We start from the raw sequence: 15,789 nt of genomic DNA on the forward strand, positions 1-15,789 counted from the left end.
TGCGCGACCTCTCAGGATTTGGATGAAAGTTGAAGAGATTGAAGGTCTACGTGACATAAAAATACGTGCAGCTTATTTTGCCGATATAACGTAGGGTTGCCTATTTAAACGGGACTTAAATTTTAAGAAAACGTCATACATACCTTTCTTCAAAGTGCTGTATCTTGGAAACCTTGTAACGAAACTTAATGATAAAAAATTTATTTCTTCCGTCTTATTATGGGCTTTAGTTGTACATTTTTTACATTAATGTGCAACGTATAAAGAACATAAAAAATTAAGTAAACATTTTTCTTTTTGTTTTTTTTTGATTATAGCATTTTTAGACATTTTTATTTTTACATAAAAACATTGTCTATAATGTCAACTGTAAGTAACCAAATGGGCGTAATGGGCTACTTATGCGTTTGGACTCTAGATCGTCTAACGATCGAGCAATATGATAAATAGACATTGAAATTGCATGAATTTGTTTATTTTTGAAAGAGGAAAGGTGTGTAAAAAGCAAAAACAATATGAATAAATGCTATTAACTTTACTAAAGGTCTAAAATCATTAAAATCCCTTCAAGGAAATGGCAGAATTGAGCTTTGTTGCAAGTTCACATGCGAAGTCTGCTTACGACGTCATTGGAGGAAATTTTAAGAGACTAGCAGTCTTCTAGTCTTCAACTCCTGATGTTACAACAAATTCGTACACCCGAAGCCCTCTACCAATGGGGTAAAAAATAACTGCAACTAACTTTTCAGTGGACTTTATTTCGACTATGACTACGTGCCAATTACTTTAATCCTATTTTAAGCTAGTTTAAAAGGTTAAATAACATCAAGTTAGGGAACTTCATATCCTTATTTAACGAATCTTTAAATCAATAAATATTTTTTTTTCTTTTTAGTTCTTATTAGTTAGTTTTTTAACTATAATTTTATTACTCATTAGGTTTGTTTTTAGGAAAGGTGTGTATTTCGTTTTTCTTCTTTTAATAAAAGAATTAACCTTGAAGCTATCATTGGAGGTCTAATATTCTTTTCCAATGAACATCAACATCAACAACACTCTATTTAACGCTATTTAAACGTATATTCGGCTGCGAAACCACACCTTCCAGCAATGGGTTGTGCACTCGGTCTGAGAAGCTCGAACATCAGCGCCGCATTTTCCAATTTAGAAAAAGAATCGAAAGAGTTGGGTCTATCTGTATACGAGTACAAGAAATAGTACTTCCTGGCAACACATAAAAAAGTCCTCACGTTCTGGGACACACGTCACTGTTAGCAGTTATAACTTTGAGGTAATCAAGGACTTGTTCTACCTAGAATCTAGCATAAGCCTGGAGATCAAGATCTAAGGCCCTGTCGCGTCGCCAAAGATTATCGGAGAAGATGGAATGACGAACTGTACGAGTTGTTTAACATGGACTTACATGATGACGCTCCCAGAGTGGACAACAAAAGCTAGGGCTGAAGAACCTATCTGCACTCGAGATGTACAGCTAGCGAAACCTCGCAAAGATGAAAGACAATTGGCAAAGTTCTTTGGTCTCAGCCCAAACCGACGAACAGTTGTAGAGTCAAACAAGAAGAAAAGGAAAGCTCATAACACCGAAAGGGATTATAATTAATTTTGTATTTATTTACATTGGCTCCGAGACACACATTAGCTTTCTTATAAAGGCAGCATTTTATGGTACCCCTATCACCATTCGAATTTTACCATCAGTGAGGGGCACATTCAGATTTTCCAAAAACACATATAAGGGGGATACAAATGCTGCTAGCTTTCAAACGTCAACTAACGGTAGGCGTAGTAAACGTGTCATTGTGAAGGACTCGGGCGCAAGAGAAAGAAGAGAAAGAAGTGAAAGCAAAGACGTGATTGGGGTCGACTGTCCCCAAGGGGTCGAGTCCGAATAAGCAAGAGTTAAACCTACTACGGTATCCAGACCTAAATAGCGCCAAAGTTACGCGTTTCCCTCGAGGTAGGATAGACGAGGTCGGTTACGGTAGAGGGTACAAAGCTAGTATTTTTCCCTACTGTGAATGTTGTTTATGGCCTGTCTGTACATCGTCGATCCCAGTAGTTGTGTGGTGCAAATATGTTGGTTGGTTGGTAGAAGCGTCGCTTGAGTATATTCCCGGGACCCAATTAGTGCTGAAAGCACCATTTTGATACGCTTTCTCTGGGACCCTTGATTTTATCTGCTTTCACGATTCATTGGGCTCGTCAAACCATTTGGATTTTCCGAGGAATCTATTTAGCTTAGTAATGGTGAATTTTGAAACCTCCCGAAGATTGTGGGTGGAAAAACTCCCGAGTGTGTTCTGCCTTATTTATGTCAATGCTGGGCACTCGCAAAGATAGTGTAGGAACGTTTCTTTACTTCCCTCCCGTTATACCCTCTTCTGTATCTTCATAGAGATTCCTTCCAGTGTGCCTAGTAGGGATCTCTGCTGCCGAAAAGTGTCCATCTGGTAGTTTATTCACACTTTATTCACAAGTAGAAAAAAGGTTTGGTGTGCTGCCGGCATGGATATTTAATTATAGCTTGACCTTCTTCGACCAGCTGGTAAAATGTGTTGCCTTAAAGTGAAGAAGCGAGAAAGATCAGAGTAAAAGCCATTTATTTCCAATACAAGCCATCAATGCCCCAATATTTGGCAGTCTTTAGCTATGATATCAACGAAACTAACTCTCTCGTCTGATGAAGCTGCGAGATGTAGAATTTATACAGCAGAAAGGAGAGGACCACTCTGTGTGCAACCTCTGTAATTATTCTCAGCTTTAAGGTTTGATCTCGAAAGAGTGCTAACGAGGGTTGAATATAGAAATAGTTCACCGCCCCTGCCTTAGTGCCAATGTGCTCCCACTCGTAGTAGCGTTTCAGATTTTCATGTGAAGAGGTGTTTTGTGTCATGCGGGGACTGCCGCAGTACCAGGCGGTTGCCTCCTCGCTCTCGTCCGTTTTTGTGGCGCAGGTAAGCGTGGAAACTCTTTGAGTGCTAGGAAACACCGGCACGAGCTTTAAACAACCGCGGAGGTTTTGTTTGCCATTTGGCGTGAACGACAAAAGGCTACATACCTATGTGATCTCTGGACAGAAGAGGTCTCTGCCAGTTCCATATGTTGCACCTAGCCGGATTGGAGTTCGAATGGAGTCTTTTTTGGCATACGCAGCAGATGTAAGTTTCTGGACCGGATTTGGGCTCCATTTCGGCTCGAACTAGAAGAGTTCGGGGCAATCAAGGAACGGACAAAGGGAAGATTTTGCGGATCTAGACGGGACTATCGCCGAAAAGGCTTACCACACGCCTCGAGAAATTTCGACTTCGCGAGCAGTGGAACCACATTTCCCGCTAATTAAGTACAGCCACCGAAAGAGTAAGCGGATTTCTGCGAACCTGAAAGATCAACTGGTACGATAAGGACTGTAAAAAAAGCTGCCTACAGGGCCACTCTGCTAACGGGTGCAACGCAAGCCATGGGAGATGTGGGCAGGGCAATCCCACTGCTTAAACCGGGGAATCCCGCCAATAAAGAAGTCTTATCGCCCGATTACCCTCCTTTCCCCGCTAGCAAAGACACTTGAGGCCTTACTACTCCCGCACTACACAAACCACCTGACCCCAGACAGTCATCATCATGGGTTCCGTAAAGTGCACAGCACAACATCAGCACTTAACGCCATAAACACCCAGATACGTCGTGGCCTTAACCGAAACCGCCCCTGTGAGAGAACAGTTTTAGTATCTTTAGATCTGTCAAAGGCCATTCACTCCACGCTACCAGAAGATATTGAGGCTTGTTCTCTCTGACAGGGACTGAAGAGGTGGTCGGCAGTCCTCTGACTGGTCATCGTTCGTCAGTCATTCTCAAAGACGAAAGCAACAAACAGAGGAAAATTAAACAGAGGGTTGTTGTTTTAGCGGCTACAGAGGGTCCCACAAGGAACCAAGGCGCGTCTAGAGGCATCTCTACGAACTGACGGACGAAGTGCAGAGGTTCAAAAAACATCCTCTGGACCCAACTGCATATCAACACGCCTTAAACGGCAGCCCTGGCTACTGCATGCCCGCAAAACCTCACCCAGCTAACGCCCCTCCCCTATGGACAGATCCGGTGGAAGTTGCACACTTCCTGGGAATCCCTTTAGCTGAGCCTGACGACAACGTTGATGGACAAGCCGCTACAATAACAACAAAAATGCCACCTCCGCGTTGGAAAGACCACGTGGAGAAGGATTTGGCTTCCCTTGGCATTTCCAATTGGCGTCAGTTGGCACAGAAGAGAAAAGATTTAGCGCCTACAGCTCCAATAAAATCGTAGGAACGACTTTTTGCTTTAATGGAGCCTATATCCTAATTTTATCCCTGCAGAATTTCTCAATGACGTAATTTAAAGACCATTTAGCTTTTTTAGTTCAACTTTCAACTTTATTNTGTCCCTGTGGACAGATCCCACAGAAGCTGCACGCTTCCTAGGGTTGCCGTTAGTGGAACTTGACGACAACGACTGAGATACCAACCGATCTGGGCGGGGTTGTTGTAGCCGCTACAACAACAACAACAACAACGTTGATGGACAAGCCGCTACAATAACAACAACAATGCCACCTCCGCGTTGGAAAGACCACGTGGAGAAGGATTTGGCTTCCCTTGGCATTTCCAATTGGCGTCAGTTGGCACAGAAGAGAAAAGATTTAGCGCCTACAGCGCCAATAAAATCGTAGGAACGACTTTTTGCTTTAATGGAGCCGATATCCTAATTTTATCCCAGCAGAATTTCTCAATGACGTAATTTAAAGACCATTTAGCTTTTTTAGTTCAACTTTCAACTTTATTTATGAATACGTGAAAATACGTGAGCTCTCATTTCCCTAGCGCATGACGTTCGTAGACATTCTCTTATCATCTTTGTTTCTTNGTAGGAACGACTTTTTGCTTTAATGGAGCCGATATCCTAATTTTATCCCTGCAGAATTTCTCAATGACGTAATTTAAAGACCATTTAGCTTTTTTAGTTCAACTTTCAACTTTATTTATGAATACGTGAAAATACGTGAGCTCTCATTTCCCTAGCGCATGACGTTCGTAGACATTCTCTTATCTTTGTTTTTTTATCTACAACTGTCGGTTCAATCATGCGTGCAATTATCAGTTTTATTGGATCAATGGCCAGTAGATTTCCATTTCAAGCAAAGTGACCGATAAAAAAGCAATAGAAAATATGTGTATGTAGTATGCACAGACGTGTACAGTAAATTAAGTTAATCGTTTTAAAAGCCTTAAAAAATGCATTGATTTGCACAAAACGCAGTGGCAACTGTATTTATTAAATGAACTTGATTTTCTATTTTTATAGGGAGTTTGGCAATCAAAACAAATGCAAATCATTTGTACTAATTTTTTGGTTTACGCTCTCAAACAAAAATACAAGAGTTTAAGAAAAACGNCAACTTTCAACTTTATTTATGAATACGTGAAAATACGTGAGCTCTCATTTCCCTAGCGCATGACGTTCGTAGACATTCTCTTATCATCTTTGTTTCTTTCTACAACTGTCGGTTCAATCATGCGTGCAATTATCAGTTTTATTGGATCAATGGCCAGTAGATTTCCATTTCAAGCAAAGTGACCGATAAAAAAGCAATAGAAAATATGTGTATGTAGTTAGTATGCACAGACGTGTACAGTAAATTAAGTTAATCGTTTTAAAAGCCTTAAAAAATGCATTGATTTGCACAAGTACAAATACAGTGGCAACTGTATTTATTAAATGAACTTGATTTTCTATTTTTTTAGGGAGTTTGGCAATCAAAACAAATGCAAATCATTTGTACTAATTTTTTGGTTTACGCTCTCAAACAAAAATACAAGAGTTTAAGAAAAATTACGAATCAGCAAGTACGCATAATTTTTTGTTCTAAGGTTTGTCAACCTGTGATACTACAATGTTTTCTGTAATCTACCTTACCTAAAGTTTCATTTGTTCTTTTTGTCTAGTTCTTCGTTTTTTCTTTGGGCAAGTGAAACCAGTCCCATGAGACGGCGCACTTAATTACAAATATACATACATTTCTGATTTTCATTTATTTTTTCTTAACAATAAATTTAGTTTTCTTTGATTTTAATTTGGATTTTAATTAAAATTTGATTCAAATAATTAAAAGCAATATTTTATGTTGTTTATAACAAATAGTTAAACTACAAAAGGTAAATCATTACGTAAATCAAATTTAATTAACTGTAACTACGATTACGTTATTTGGTGATGTTCTGTGCGCCTTTGCGTCCTTTACGTCTCTGCTGATGCATACATATGTGTGATCAACGTAAATTGTTTCCTGTTCAAGTTTTGTCCCCCTCTACTTGTTATAATGAGTGTATTTGCGAATTATTTTGATTAGATATCAATAAGTGAATTCATTTGCCAAACAGAACTGCAATTTGAAATTAATAATCACTCCTGTAGTTTTTAATTACGTTCGAAGTTGACAAACAAATACACTAATAATTTTCTCTCGAGGTTGTTCTTAGAAATACAAGCAAAACTACGAAGAAAAATTTAGAAGTGCTGTAAAAGTTGATCCTGATCATAAATAAAAATTGTAATCTGTGAAATTTGTTGCTTTTTCTGTTGTATATTATTTTGATACTTCTTCCACCGTTTTTGTTGCCTGAAACTGCTGTAACATTTTTTGTTTTATTCTCCGCTTTTATTACTGCTACTGTAACTGTCGTTGTAGACTTTGCTTCCTTTACACCTATTAACCCAAAAGCTAATTATCCAATTATCAGACCGCAGCCTAGTCGAAACTGATTTTTAGTATGATTCAAGCGCCCGCTCAGAGCGAAAGAAAATGGCAAAGGCTGCAGCCGCTTCTCCAATACACCGCAAACATTCCAATTAGAGTCGAATGAACCTACAAAGAGGAAATGCATATAAGTATCAGTGTTCGGTAAATCTATCGCCATTATACCTCTAAAAACGAGATCAGCTTTCGGTAAATCCACTTGGTAGCCGATCGTGGCAACAGACTCTTGCATCCTAAGACTAGTTTCCACTTCGACACCAATCTGCAATTGTTCACTGGCTTTTTGGTAATAGCATACATGTACGCCACCAGGTCCCAAAGTTCCCGACCACACCGAATCGCCTTGTGTATAACGTCCAACGGCTGATACAACGGCGATTTGACCACCGGGTACATTAGGACCGTATTGGTAGGCAAGTTCGGCACCGAGCGCGATGTTTTCAGTTACCGACTGTAAGTAGTGACCAACGAACACGCCAGAATTGTTGAAAATATTTGGATTACCAACAGTTAAAGAAGCTGTATAGTCGTCACCGCGGTAATCGGTTGTTAATTGGGCAGCTGTGAGCTTGGAATCTTGAATCTGAATAAGCAAGTTTTTACTTTTATATGTATAATTGTCAAACCAAAGATGCTACTTACTTGCGAGGCGAATTTGCAACGGACACGAGGGGTAAATTGGTGTATAATGTTGGCATTTAAATTTCCGGAGGGATCAATGTCCCCCAGCAATACGGGAAAAGCCTCCGAAGGGCCAAACTGTTTTGTTCCTACATAAGTAGCTCCAAAGCGATACCCGCTAGGCTGTGTACTACAGAGGTTCAGCGTATGGGAGACTTGGAAATGATTACTTAACCCCTTATTTAGCATAACTTTCGCACCTTCAAAGGTCATTGCCTGAATGTCTATGAAAGTAATAAAAGAAATGCAAATCATTCATAAGTCGTGTAATTTTAAATATTCGCAAATGGGTTTGAATCATTGTTTACACAATGTCAAATAGTAAACAGCGACTTTGCGCTGTTACTTTAACCACCGCCACCACCACCAACAGAATTAAAACGCCATTCTTTCACATGCGTTTGGGTTATGTCATCACTTTTGGTGGGCTCAGAGCGGTGGATTCTCCTTCTGTATGTTCTTACCTTTACATTTTTTATGCAGTTCTTCAACAGTGCCGGGGTTTTCAAGCTTTTGTTCCTTTAATTCTGCTTCACTAACGCCGGAACCCGCCAGTCCTGTCACTGGGGACGACGAAGGGTTCCGCGACGGACTTGATAGTTCCGGCAATCCCAATTTGGCAGCGTCTAGCGATGAGCTAGAGCTAGACGATGCGGCCAAAACATTCCCCATTCTTATTAACACACACACGCGTTACAATTTATAAACTTTCTCGTCACAATTTAAAATCCTTTTTATACAGGTTTTATCGAAGTCTCCCCAGAATTTTGAAACAAAAATGGGAAAGCTCACAAATTTTCCGATGAAAAGAACGAAAAAAACGCATTGACATATAATATTGACAGTTGGGTGAATTTCCACCACGTGCGTGGTGAGCTATTGCAGATAACAATCGATGGACAAACAGAGTTACCAGCACACAGTTTAACTAATTTTAATATTCGTAAAGAACGTTGATCCAAAGATGTAAATGTATTTAACTGACATAACCAGCTCTGAGCAAACTACGCAGCCGCCATTTAATTTCCCAAACCAAAGCTTGTCTGCATAACACCGACCACTACGGTCGGTTTTATTTAAATTGGAATAATGGCAAGCCTTGGTTTCATAACTTTTCCTATTCTCTTTTTATTTGACATACGTAAATATTGTAATTCTTGTCCTCTTTTTGCCTGAAAAAGTTTAACAAAATTTGACCCCAGTTTAATACAATTGTGTCATTTTGCGATACTTGAAAGTATTTCTTCCTGTTTAGGAGAAAAGTAAATAATGTGTTGAACGAAATCGAAAAAGGAAAATATGCAACCTCTAAATTCGAGCCTACTTTCATAACTGATTACTAGAGGCCATTGTGTTTATAGCCTATTCGTTCGGTAGCCACAAACAAAACCTCCAGAAGTCATGAATTTGCAGTCACTATTCAGGGATTTCAACCCAAGGTAAGAGGTATTTTGTTAGAACTTATTTGCTCAGCCTAATTTGGATTGCGCAGATATTGTTGCCCGTCCGAAGGTTGTTTCTCCATAGATGTATGTATGTAGATATGAAATCCTACGTGTTAATTTTTTTTTTATTCATAAAACCAGCAAGTTCATTGTGCACTGCAGTTTACTCACATTTGTAACACTATTCGCGCTCCGTTTGGACGGTTATATAGGTAAGATCTCTTAAAGCTAATAACAGACATTATCTGAAGATGAACTCTTCTTTCTTAGATTGGCCGTATTGGGCTATCTTTACACCGCTATGGATTTGGAAAGGAATCGCTGTGTTAGGAGCGGCTGTCGGAGCTGTAGTTTGGTGCCGGTACCCACACTATCGGTAGTGCTTTTAGTCTTCCTATTCTGTGTCACTTGTTCTTAATTATGTTCTTAATTTTTAGACTTGAAGGGGACTCATATACTCAATTCAAAGCTATGCTTATTTCTCTTTCGCTGCATCTCATATTACTTATGTTTGAGCTACTCGCTTGCGACAAACTCAGCTCAGGACGTCATCTATGGGTATTAGTGTTCATACCGTTGATTTTTGGATCAGTGGCCAGCGTGGGCGCTTGCGTTTGGGCTGTTAAACATGACCGTTCTTTTGAACTGGAGCTATTTTTAGCAGTTAATGCATTGCAGTTCGTCTCATTACCTCTTAAATTAGACCAATTCGTATACTGGAATTGGGAAGTTGTGTTTGTCCCCATGTGGATTGTGATCTGTCTGAGCTTAGTCAGTAAGTTTTAAGCATTGAAAATTGTTCCAAAAAAATTTTAGTAAATGGAAACGTTTCAGGTGTGCTTTACAATGTAATCTTTTGCGGTATTATGATGCGTACACCAGAGATATCACTGCAACAAAAGAAGGCTGCACTCAATGCAGCGGTGGGAAATATTTGCACTGTCTTGCCATTGCTCTGTTTTCAAGTATGACGTATAATTTATAAATTTCTTTATATATATCTAGATTCAACTCGTATCTCGTATTTATTTTTTTAGGTGGTGATTTGTGATAAGCTGGAAGGGGAACTGAAGTTTCCCTATATTGTTGTGTTCAGCCCATTGATGGTATCTATCTTCGCATTGATTGTATTGAGCTTTAGTGCAAAGGGTGGAAACAAATGGTGGTTTGGCATACGCAAATCTTTCAGTCAGTTTCTTCTCTCGGCTATGCCTTTCCTACAAGAATACGGCAATATATCTTATCACACTGATCGGTCTGCGGCTGCTCAATCTGTTCCACTGGACACCTCTACCAGCACATTGCATATGGGCGACTTTAATAAGCATGACAAGAAAAGCAAAAAGGGAGCTAAGAATGATAGTATGAAGCCGGTTGTACCTATCATCAGTATTGATATGCCCGATTAAGTAAATTGCCCAAAAAACAATGCGCTTCAACATAGCTACTCTAGCTAAGCTTAAGGGAACTGAAACTATTAGAATTTAAATTATATATACATAGGTACATATGTAAATAATGATGCTATAGGTGTATACATAAATAATAATGCTATAGCGTAGATTATCATTATTTAAGCAATTTTGTTTAAACCTACAGATTTTGCAGAAATTATTAGATAATAACTCAAAAAAGCACACTTTTACACTTACATTTAACTTTGTAGGTTTATTTTAAAATCTCAAACCACACGTTAGTATTCGTATATCATACCACATTTAAGTCAAATGCATTTTATATTTTTAAAGAATTTTATTTTATTTCACCTCTAACATGTGCATGAATAATTTAAAAAATATATGTATATAAAATAAAATTAATATATGTATACACACGCACATGTACATACATGTATATTAAATCAGGCGCTTTCTTCAATAAAGTTAAATACATTCTTTAAACTAAGTGCTCATTCTGATATGTATACACATAGATTTGTTTTCGTATGGAACAGCAGCTTATTTCGAAAGGCTGGCTTTAGTTTAATGCGGCACTTGCAGCATGCGATTGCGAATGACTGACTAGCGCCAAAACTTTTGGCAAATAAAAGTGCAGAAATCGTTCCCATACTAACAAGTCAATGTTCTTATTAAGTCCCACCAAAAAATTCCTTGTCGTTTAAGGAATAAAGGGAATGCCGCATTATACTATAGCCATCTTCCCGATATAAGCTATTATTCCATGCAAACACAGAGATATACATACATATATATGTATGTATGTATGCATATATAAGTTGATAAAATAATCACTTTTCATGATTTTACCAGAAGAAAAAGTTCGGGTAAAATCTTGAAACTTCATTCTCTACACAACTCTCCAAAAGTCGCTCTCATTTACAGGATTTTGGAGGATTTCGGAGTACGGGAACATTTTTCCTGCAACTTCCTGCAAGTTCGTGTAAAATCCTGTAAGTTCATGGAGTACTGGATCAGAGCTATAATTGAATATGCGGAAAAGCGAACGTCCTTATACCATGTTCTGACCGACAACGAAAACACTTTGAAAACGAGTTTTGGGCTTGTGGGCTGAAAGCTGTTCACACCGGCTGTTAGTGTTTTCGTTGACATTTCTTACATCTTTTTTGATTACAGTTTTGCCACATAAAAACAAAACCAAAACACTTTCTTTTCATTTAAAAATGATAAAATATGACTTCCACTTCGATAGATAATCGAAAAAAAACTAGTGAAGGCACCGATTGGAATGAGTGAGTGCTCAAGTAGTTTTCAGCGAAAACTCTTTCATTTGACAGATTTTACATGGACGAAAAGACCAGTTTTAGGTCAAAAACCAGTTCTAGCAACGAAAACATGTTTTCGATGTCGGTCAGAACATGGTATTACATAAATTCCATTTTTGGTGTGGTGAAATATTAAATACTTGACAATTTGAGCACTTAGGCGATTGTAATAGATTTGCTATGCAGAATGTGAAATTGCAACCCTGTATTTCGGTCGCCGCATACAAAGCTGAAAATTTTCTTTCTTGCAGGCGTTTCTTGAAATCGATCAATAAAAAGCTAAGTTTTCAGAAAAATTCTGTGCAAACAGCCAAATTAACTGAAACAGCATAGAATATAGGTTTATTCTGACTTACTTAATATTCTTATGTTATTAGATTTTGCATAAAGTTAGCAAAAAGGTTTCAGATTAACTTTTGCCGGAACGCTGTATAAGCAGGATTTTAAAGACAAGTGAGTAACATTTTGTGTGAATTTGTGAAAAAATGAATATCACTGCGGGTGAACCAGTACCACCTGGTTTCGAAGACGAAGTCAATCGGGAACCAGAAATTCAAAAAGCGATTGACCAATATAAAGGCAATGCTCTTGTCGGACTTGAATATACACTGGAGCTACACGAAGAAGATCGTCATGAGCCAGGCTACTTTTGCATTCTTTGTGACAAGCGTGGTGATCCACGTACAATTATGCAACATTGGACATCTTACAACCACCGATTGAAATATCTAGAGAAGCATTTTCCAACGGCGGTACACGAATTCAATCCCATCAAGTACAAGCCGAATTCGCAGCAGATTCTCTTGGCCGTGGTTCAGAAATTAGCAAAGGCTATTGAAGACCATCATGGCCGTTTGCATTTGACAGTAGCAAACATTGATGACTTTCGTCGTATGAAGGCCAAATTCGTTGGGGAAATCAATAATAAATACCATTTTGATGAAAGGAATGGACCTAATTTCCTTGAGACTATTGATCGCTCTCTTTGGGAACCGAACCCGGCCCCGAACCCTATAAAAAATATGGACCAGACATTGCAGATAACTATTAAAGCACCTAAGCGTATAACAAATGAGGAAACACCAACAAAATCCACTAACCGGGATGATTTGGATGAAATTTCCAGTGACTCGGATGGGCAATCAAGTTCTAAAAAAACAAAGAAAAGGGAGCAATCGCCAGCATATCGAGTATTGCCAAGAGTTCGACGTTCGCCACCTTTCGAAGAGGAACGAAGTGATGAACGTAAGGATGCTGATAAGAAATTGCCGACACCACGGGAATTATCCCTGCAAGCCTCTCACATTGCACAAGAGAAATATAAATGGGAAAAATACAGATGTATGCTTGAAATACAGCTAAGGCAAATGGAAAAAATTCAACAGGACTATGATAAAAATCCGGAAAAACATCCATTGTATCCCGAAGAATGGAAAAAGTTCTGGAATCGGCGGTATAAGGAGTTGCAAGCTGAAAAGAAGACCGATCCTAATAAATATGATTACAAACCGGAATGGATCGCATTCTGGACAAAGCGTATGAAGGATTTATTTAACGTTGAGGTTGAAAAGAAGAAAAAAGAAATAAAAGTGAAACTTGGTCTGCCTGAAGATGCCGAAGAAAAAGTAGATCAACTGAAAGAAAAGTATAAGGTGCAAATAGGACGTAATGCAACCGCTATTACATCTGGTGGTCATATTTTAGGACCCAAAGTTTCGGACAGAAACGTTGAACCTGCTCCCAAGCGTTCTAAAAACCTAGGTGATGTTATAAACATCAGTGATGACGAATCTCCGGTGCGACGTCGACCTCGTCGTACCCGTACGCGATCTCGTTCTCGTTCTGCTTCGCACCCGCGATCTCGCCCGCGTCGTTCCCGTTCTAGATCGCGTGGTCGTGACTATAAACGATCGCGTGACCGATCCACTTCATTGTCTAAAAGTCCGGTCTCTGATGATTATAACCCCTATCCCGTGCAACCTCATCCCCATCGTCATCGTCATCACCCAAGAAGTTACGTCCCACCTGTTGAAAGTGATTATTTTAGCTCATCATATCCACCTCGCAGTAGATTTGCTCCCGCTCCAACTTCATCGCATTATGGTGCGACTACTCATTACAGAGTACTAGAACCTCATCAATATCCAAAATATGAACGTTCTCCATCACCAAACTCGAAATCGGCACCAGCAAAGGAAGAACCGGAACCGGAGGATGAGGGCCCGCTTACTGTGGTAGCAGTGCTGCGCTTACTCACAGCTCTTGAGGATCATCTGGGCAGCCTCGGTCCGAAGGTAGTCGACTTACTTGGAAAAGCTTTGGCACTGGAGAAAGTAAAGGCCAATTCGGCAGATGATTTGTTGTTGAACGATGACCATGTTGTGTTCTTTGAAACTATTAAAGAGAAATTAAAAGGCATCTTAATTGCTGATGTTCTCGATGATCAACAAAAAGTGCGAGCCGTTAAAAAAGCTATCAGAAATATTGCCGCTGCCGTTCATCAGGTTACCACAAAAGGTAAGTACCAACATTTTAAAACAGTAAGTATTAAATCGTAATTGTAAGCTAGTTTATTGATAACTAGGTCTAAGTTATATATTTCACACAAAATGTACGTAGTATGTAATAATATGTATGGATATTGTTTATTTGTGATCCAACATTCTTAAGGGGTTTCGGTACTTCAAGATAATTAGGTTAAGTGCATTGTAAAGAAGGGGTTTGGGCGGTGAGAAAAGAATGTTCAACTCGTACACCAAATATTCAGGTGTACTTTAATATAAAAGTGACGCAACTTGTGTTTATTCGTTGTTCTACAAATAGCACAAAACCTAAAATGAAATCCGCGTATTCGAACTGCGTCAATCGGATTTTTGTGATGTTACGTTTAAAAGAGAATAAGGGATCATTAGCATGCGAAATTTCTATTTCCTGTTAAGGAATATAGAATCGTAAAGATGGTTGGGGTGGTGCATAGGCCCGTAGTCATAAATAAATTACTGGCAGGCTTTAGCATTTAAAACCGTAATTTAAGTTAAAACATGATTTTAACTATACAATCATCAACTTAAAACACGTGATTCCGCTTAAAAGGCGATCTAAGTTTAAATGAAGTGAACGAGATTTAAAAATATGAAAAGGACGCTATAAATTGATGTTTTGCTTTCAAAAGCTGCAAAAAATTTAAGTGTTCCTTATCTTCAAAAATTTAAAAAGTGGCTAATATGCTTCACATTCAAGTAATGTTCGAGTTTTTGGGTTCTTGGATGGATGGATGGATGGTGGCAACCAAGGGCCCGTTTCTGAAGAGATTCAAGTGTGTGTTTTTGAAAAGTGCAGGTATTGTTCTCAGAAACACAAACTTGTGAAAAATTGCTATTTACAAGCAGACCACTTTTATTAGAACCGTTGTATTTTTTCAGAAACGGGCTCCACAAAAAGGAAGTAGAGGAGTGTTGAGTGTTTTTATTCGCGATAACACTTCGGATTTGTTGTTGTACTCAAACTGTTTTGGGAAATGTTGCTGATAAGAGAGCCCTTATTATTGTTTGTATATTAAGTTATATAAAATATAAAAAATTTTATTTACTTTTATTTTGCTACCCCATATTCTACAGACTATATGCCAGTGAAATTCAGCTGGAACAGGTTGAAATTATTATTATGGTCATATTTCTTAAGAGTGTTTAGGTATTTTTTTTTTGTTATTTGATGACTGACTGTTTAGCCTCATTCTAGGAAAAATTTAAATTTCTACTCGTAATCTAACGTTTAGATAGAATGTGTTTTTTAACTTACGATTATGACTTCGGGCCGAACATTTTTNGTCCGAGAAGGTCAGTGTTAAGGACTTACCGTTTGACCGTCAAGTTGTGTCGACGAAATTGGCTGCCGCATTAGTATTTCAAGGCCGTGAAGATGTGTCCACAGAAGATATGGATAAGTTGATTTATCTATTTATTTTGTTGGTAAAATTATCTAAAGAAAAACAAGATGTTGACGGTAAAGGCTTGCAGCTCGGAGCTGTATTATCAACGTTAGGCATATATGTACCAGATTCAGCCACTTCTACTGCGTTGGCCGCTTTGCCAGCTCTTGTAGAAGAGCTA

General features: G+C 38.7%; 3 protein-coding genes across 4 annotated transcripts; 2 read left to right on the plus strand and 1 right to left on the minus strand.

Moving 5' to 3' along the window:
• Nucleotides 1-5,940: 5,940 nt before the first annotated feature.
• Nucleotides 5,941-8,326, minus strand: LOC108378112 (Translocase of outer membrane 40). The gene is made up of 4 exons (XM_017634411.1): nucleotides 7,957-8,326; nucleotides 7,454-7,716; nucleotides 6,977-7,394; nucleotides 5,941-6,919 (listed from the first exon to the last, which is right to left on the minus strand). The coding sequence occupies exons 1-4, from the start codon at nucleotides 8,162-8,164 to the stop codon at nucleotides 6,780-6,782; spliced, it is 1,029 nt and encodes a 342-aa protein (XP_017489900.1). The 5' UTR covers nucleotides 8,165-8,326; the 3' UTR covers nucleotides 5,941-6,779.
• A 278-nt stretch (nucleotides 8,327-8,604) lies between these two features.
• LOC108378111 (transmembrane protein 185B-like) lies at nucleotides 8,605-10,710 on the plus strand. Of its 2 annotated transcripts, none has more exons than XM_017634409.1 (6): nucleotides 8,605-8,931; nucleotides 9,079-9,149; nucleotides 9,208-9,313; nucleotides 9,375-9,712; nucleotides 9,754-9,902; nucleotides 9,975-10,710. In XM_017634409.1, exons 1-6 carry the CDS (start codon nucleotides 8,894-8,896, stop codon nucleotides 10,344-10,346), a joined length of 1,074 nt encoding a protein of 357 aa, XP_017489898.1. In that variant the 5' UTR covers nucleotides 8,605-8,893; the 3' UTR covers nucleotides 10,347-10,710. The 2 variants fall into 2 exon arrangements, with proteins under 2 accessions (XP_017489898.1, XP_017489899.1); XM_017634410.1 differs by having other exon boundaries at nucleotides 8,608-8,931; nucleotides 9,772-9,902; nucleotides 9,975-10,392.
• Nucleotides 10,711-11,819: 1,109 nt separating this feature from the next.
• On the plus strand, nucleotides 11,820-15,786 carry LOC108378110 (uncharacterized protein CG7065; the record flags this gene model as incomplete). The annotated part of the gene is made up of 3 exons (XM_017634408.1): nucleotides 11,820-14,234; nucleotides 15,298-15,328; nucleotides 15,514-15,786. Coding segments are annotated over exons 1-3 (2,373 nt in total), but the record flags the coding sequence as incomplete, so codon positions are not given.
• Between the last annotated feature and the right edge of the window lie 3 nt (nucleotides 15,787-15,789).

The sequence above is a fragment of the Rhagoletis zephyria genome, unplaced genomic scaffold (assembly GCF_001687245.7).
Source record: "Rhagoletis zephyria isolate East Lansing unplaced genomic scaffold, Rhagoletis_zephyria_1.1 Rzeph_scaffold_13381, whole genome shotgun sequence".
NCBI lineage: Eukaryota > Metazoa > Arthropoda > Insecta > Diptera > Tephritidae > Rhagoletis > Rhagoletis zephyria.